The following is a 6,499-nucleotide window of genomic DNA, read 5'->3' on the forward strand; positions in this document are numbered from 1 at the left end:
AGTGATATACTATGGGAGAAAAGGTCACCCTGTAAGCAAAGTCCTTGTTTTCCCAGTTTTACCAGTTGCTAGGCACCCAGGGCTTTCTGCCTTGGTGACCTTCTGTGACTGGCTCATCATCCTTGCCCTGGTCATGTTTGTCTACCACACTTAGAGTTATTTGGAAAATATACAGAGCAGGAAAAGAAAATCTTATTCATTAATGAATTTGAAAATTTTTCTCTAGGCCTGGAGAACTCACAAATCAGAAAACTCATACCAGAGCAAAAACCTATACATGCAATGAATGTGGAAAGTTCTACTGTCAGAAATATGCCCTAATAGTACATCAGCATACTCATTCAAAGGATAAACCCCGTGAGTGTGGAAAATCTGTCTCTAGGAATAGGGGCCTCACAAGACATCAGAAGACTTACACCAGAGAGAAAACCTATGAATGTAAAGAATGTAAGAAAACATTCTACCACCTGTCATCTCTCAGTAGACATTTGAGGACTCATGCAGGGGAGAAACCTTATGAATGTGAACAGTGTGAGAAGTCCTTCTACCAGAAGCCACACCTCATAGAACATCAGAAAACTCACACAGGAGAAAAACCCTATGAATGTACTGAATGTGGGAAGTTCTTCTATGTTAAGGCATACTTAATGGTACATCAGAAAACACACACAGGGGAGAAACCTTATGAATGTAAGGAATGTGGGAAATCTTTTTCCCAGAAATCACACCTTACAGTACATCAAAGAACACATACAGGGGAAAAACCCTACAAATGTAAGGAATGTGGGAAATTCTTTTCTAGAAATTCACACCTCAAAACTCATCAGAGAACTCACACCGGAGAGAAACCCTATGAATGTAGTGAATGTGGGAAATGCTTCTACCAGAAGTCAGCCCTCACAGTACATCAGCGAACTCACACAGGAGAGAAACCTTTTGAATGTAATAGATGTGGGAAAAACTTTTACTATAAATCAGACCTTACTAAACATCAAAGAAAACACACCGGGGAGAAGCCCTATGAATGTCATGAATGTGGTAAATCTTTCTCTGTGAATTCAGTCCTCAGGTTACATCAAAGGACTCACACCGGAGAGAAACCTTATGAATGTAAGGAATGTGGGAAATTCTTTTCTCAGAAGTCACATTTTATTATACATCAGAGAAAACACACAGGGGAGAAACCCTATGAATGTCAAGAGTGTAAGAAAACTTTTATCCAGAAATCAGAACTCACTGCACATCAGAAGACACACACACAGAGGGAAAGAGCTCATAAATAGTATGAATTGGGAAATTCTGCCTGAATGCATCCTTCAAAATAATTAGATAATTCCCACAAGACAAAAACCTTATGAGTATCATCAATATGATCAACTTTAGCCACAGTCTTCCTTCACGAAGAGGAAATACACAGAAAAATTCTACAAGGGTGAAATTTTTACCATATATCAGACTTTACTAAATATCAGACAATGTAGATGGCAGAAACACTACAAATGATAAAACATAAGGAAACCTTTCAGAAGTCATACTTTATTTTACAATATAGAAATCACACAGGAGAGAAATCTTTTAAGTAAAATGCATGTCAGGAAATTTTCTGCCAGGGCAGCCATCAGTAGACATTCAAAAGCTCACATGAATTAGAAACTCCTATCAGTATCCTAATCACTCAGAAATCTTTCTACGCTAGTTGGTCTCACATTAGAACACTCAAAGGGAGTAACTGCAAAGATTGGAACAAATACAGATGCCCTTATCAGAAGTGATGTTTCAGTGAATGTCAGATTATTGATACTGGGATAGAACCTTTATATGTTAAGCTTTTAAAAGAAAATTCCCACTGTACTGTGGGAAATTGTTATTCTAGAAGTCATTTACAGAGATCTGATTGTAAGGTACTTTTTAAAAGAAAACTGCATATAAAAAATAAAATTAAAAAAGAGAAGAAAAAAAATAAAAGGCATCCAAATTAAAAAAATAATAAAAGAAAACTGCAAGTGTTTAGATATATGAAGCTTTTGAAAAGTACAAGTAGGCAACATCATTAATACATGGAGAGTCCTGTAGTATATAAGGACTTTTTCATGTATGTAAATGAGCTACAGAATACAGATCGTGGATGTCTGATGTGCATGTGGAATCCATCTATAATTATATATAGGAAATATGTAACATTAGTTCAGTAACTTTTATGTATATGAAGATATTACATATTGAGCTTCAGCAGTGATTCCTATTATTAATGTAATGTGTATTTATTTTTTATTTTTTAAAAGATTTTATTTATTTATTTTCAGATAGAGGGAAAGGGAGGGAGAAAGAGAAGGAGATAAACATCAGTGTATGGTTGCCTCTCATATGCCCCCAACTGGGGACCTGGCCTGCAACCCAGGCATGTGCCCTGACTGGGAATCGAACCAGTGACCCCTTACTTCGCAGGCCAGCACTCAGTACACTGAGCCACACCAGCCATGGCTGTGATGTGTATTTAATGTAATATTTTTGAAATTATAACGCACCTCTTTCTCCTGTTTTCTGTCATTTTAAATGGATATGTAAGCTGTTATTGAACTAATCTTTCAGAAAGAAATTAAAAATGTTTTTGTAAAATTTTCAACTGTCAGCTAAATTTTACAATAGAAACACATTTATTATAGGAAAAGCCTGAGTTTATTTTTTAAAACAGCTGAAAATAGTCTATAGAATAAAAACAAATAATGCTATGTAAAAAAAAATGTTATGTCTCACTATTGATGTTTCAGTAGGGTGCAGTTTTTTGCATCTGTATCTTGCAAGGGAGTCCTAAGTATTCTCTGCTAACTTTGTTTTTCTGGTTGAAGCAACGTAACATAGGCTCATTCCATCATAGGACTTGACTCTTAACCTTTCTATGCCTGTTTTGTTTTTTAGGAGAAGTGATAATAGTATGTTCAGATCACTTTCAGGTATAAATGAGTTAATTTTAACACACTCATAATAATGTCTGGTACACAAAGAGAGCTACATGTTAGATGTCATCATCATTATAATTTGTATTTCTTGAATTCTGCAAAACAAAGAAAAAAGATTGGCTGCTGCTATTTACTGCCCACTTTATTGCTGTGCTGCCATTTGGTTTGGCTGTACATTTTTCCTTGAATGATTCAGAATGGGCCCACTGCCCATATTTAGCTGAAAACTATTTCAAAATAATTGAAAGTATTAGAGACTATTTTGTGATGTGAACATTATGAGTTATTCAAATCTCAGTATCCCATTAATAAAGTTTTATTAGAACACTATTACAGACAAAAAAACATTCTTTTCCATTTTACCTGTAGCTTTTTTCATGCTATAAGAGTTTAGTAGTTCTAGCAGAGACCTTATGGCCCATAGAGTCTAAGATTGTTACATCTGGCACTTTACAAAGTACACTTTTGTTACTTAGTACTAAAAACATCACAATGACTGTAGAGGTACACCTTTATATTTGTGGGGTTTTTTTATTTTTATTGTATTTTTTCCATTACCATTTAGTCCTTTTGTACTCCTATGCCCGGCTGCAATCACCAGTCTGTTTTTCATGTCCATTAGTCCTTTTTCTTTTTTTGCTCAGTATTTGGCATGTGTTTCAGAAATGGTGCATACAGCAATTTGTGGTTGGGTAGCTTTGTGCTGTGTATTTGCTTTGTACAGTATATTTATATGAGAAAACCTTAAGCATTGGAATTTTTCAAATAAATGCATTTTACTTGATGATTTTTCATAACACCAAGAATTTTCCTTATGTACTATTGCAGTATATATAAAAAATAAGCTGTCTAAATTGTTAATCAAGCCCTATCCACAGCATTGATATTCCAAGTCAATGGCCAGTTTTCCCTGTATCATTTTATAATTTTGTCATTATCCCATGATAAAATACTATCGTTATGTCATATTAACTAACAATACAATAACACACAAAAAACTCAATGCCAAACTCCACCAATTACATTACTAGTAATCTACATTACTAGTATATTACTAATAAAACATTTGTTGACCATACGTCATGTAATTGTCAAATGCTGTTTCAATCTAAATGCTACCATCCTCCTTCCTCTTGTTAGTGAAGATGACTTTCAATGATATTCAACTTTTTAAGCATGTTTTATTCTGATTCTGACGTTTAACAGTAATGATCACCTATTATGATGATATTTAGTGATTGCTTGTATCTTACGAATAAAGTATACTTTATATAACTTCTGAGTGTTCCGTGGTAAAATATTGTTACCAATATTCTACTGACATGAGAATTCCATCTTGATAGAGGTTTAAGAGGAATCTTAATGCCTTTAGTTGTTCTTTATTTCAACTGGCTGTGAAAGCAAATACATTTATAACTCCCTCGAGCTTCTCAATCAAAAACTAAATAAAAATTAATTAGTACTTTTTAATCTATGATTCTGTTTCTATTTTGTCAGAGGGGAGGTTGGGGACTGGGTGAAAGATGGTGAATGGATTAGCCAAAGAACATTTATGCATTACCCAAGGACACGGACAACATACGGGAATTGATGGAGGGAAGGGAGAGAGGGTGGGGCTGTGTAGAGTGGGAAAGAGGGAGAAAATCAAGAACAACTGTAATAGCATAAACAAGTAAAAAATAAAAATAATGCATTGCTGAAAAAATTAGTACTTTCCAGGGATGGTCCAATAACTAGAAAATGTTATTAAGGATAAAGTCTATAATAAAATACTTTGAAAATAAATGATATGATAGTAATAAAATCTTCCTAATCTCCAAATTCAATAAAGCCTAGGACTGGTTGTTCTTGGACATAATCTCAAGCCATGAATTAGTAAGCCCGAGAATTGATGGGTCGGGAACAACTGATCAAACATCAATAACAATCAAAAAAAAATTTCATGAGTACACATGCTTATGAAGATCAATCAATCTATGACTTCCACAATTCTGAAAGCCAATCAACAGCTTTCATTCTGACCCTAGTAGAGAAAGTCAGCAAGTCAGCTACAGCCCCACTCCTGTGATTACAGTTACAACTGACAGTCATTCAGTCAGTCCTCATACTCCTGCTTTTGAAAGCTCCCCCCCCCATGTTTGAATTCCTCATTTTCCTAAAACTGTGTGTCATTTCTTTCTTTGACTGATTTACAAGTATAGCACTCCTTTGGCTAGTGAGTGGTCAAAGACAGTCTGAACAAAAAAAGCTATGTACAAATTCAATGACAGAAAATAACCACACAAGATGGTCATATTATAAAATCATAAGTGGTCAGCGCATGATAAGTAATCATGCCCCAGACATACCAGGTCTTTACTAAAAGGTTTATCTTTGCCTTATTCAAGCCCTGTCCATTGTTTTTGTGCACCTAGACCAACACACCTTTGAGATACCTCTTTTTTTTAGATCCCTGGGGATTGTTAATTCCCCCTGATGGGAGCACATAATCTTGTTAACTATCCTATAATCCAGTAATAGAGATTTTTCTGCCTTGCTTTCTCACAAGACTATGTAATCTTTGTTACATTCTCTCCTCAATTCCAAATATACAAAAGAGACTACAACTGGAGAGGCACAAAATGGTGGCAGAGTAGGAGATACATATTGTACATCTCCTCCAAGAACCAAACTGGAAATAAAATGAGAGGAATAGACACCTGAAATAAACCAAAGATTACCTGAAAAAGGGACTTTTAACCAAGGATGGGGGAAAAAAAGAACACCATGACTGGTTTGGAAAGGTAGGGTTGTTAAAGGAAAGGTAGGGTTGTTAAAGGAGCCAGCATCATCCACAAGGGCAGTGGTCTGATGTGGTGGCATGGCTGTGCAAGTGTCCCCTTGAAAGGAAAGAATCTGGGACCACGAACCTGGCCCCCAAGCACAGAGCACCAGTGTTAGGACCAGCAGACCACAGAGCATCCAAAGGCAAAAAGTGGCAGGGTTTGCCTCTGCTGGAGAAACACAAGACCTGCTGGAGACAAAGCCACTATTTTTTCTTAATTCTTAAAGGCGCCAAAGCATAGGTTTTGTATTCACAGCCTCTCACTTTGGGACCCAGTGAAGGAAGGGCAGCATGGACTGGAGTTGTGCGAGAAGACTCTGCAGCAGGAGGCACTGGGGAGAGACATGGTGGCAGTGGCCATGTGGCTTTAATACCTGGATTTCCAGAAGCCATCTTTCTTGAGAAGGACAAGCCCATCAGGGGAAAAGCAATTAACTTACCTGTGGAGTACTGCTCCCCCAACCCTTTGGAAACCTGCTCAACCCAACCTCCATCTTTTTGTTTTGTTTTGTTTTCCTTTTAGTTCTGTTTTTTGTCTTGTTTTACCTGGGTTTGTTTTTTTTCCTTCTTGCTTTACTCCATCCTGCACCTTAACTCTTACTGAGAAGACAGCAACATAGACAGATGCAGGAAGTGTCAGAGATGGGCTGTAGGATGCAACCACACCACACACTTTCCCAGGAAACAGACTGGCACTTCCTTCTCCTGGAAGAGCCAT

General features: G+C 36.6%; 1 protein-coding gene across 1 annotated transcript in view; it reads left to right on the forward strand.

The window, feature by feature from the left end:
- The window catches only part of ZNF25 (zinc finger protein 25), a 47,986-nt gene extending 43,609 nt beyond the window's left edge, over nt 1-4,377 (forward strand). Inside the window, exon 6 of the mRNA XM_054576848.1 lies at nt 227-4,377. Coding sequence (XP_054432823.1) covers nt 227-1,283 — 1,057 coding nt within the window. The 3' untranslated portion in view covers nt 1,284-4,377. The remainder of the gene's footprint in view (nt 1-226) is intronic.
- The last annotated feature ends 2,122 nt before the right edge of the window (nt 4,378-6,499 follow it).

This window comes from Pteronotus mesoamericanus, unplaced genomic scaffold (assembly GCF_021234165.1).
Source record: "Pteronotus mesoamericanus isolate MK-2021 breed Mesoamerican mustached bat unplaced genomic scaffold, CSHL_Meso_final contig_35, whole genome shotgun sequence".
NCBI lineage: Eukaryota > Metazoa > Chordata > Mammalia > Chiroptera > Mormoopidae > Pteronotus > Pteronotus mesoamericanus.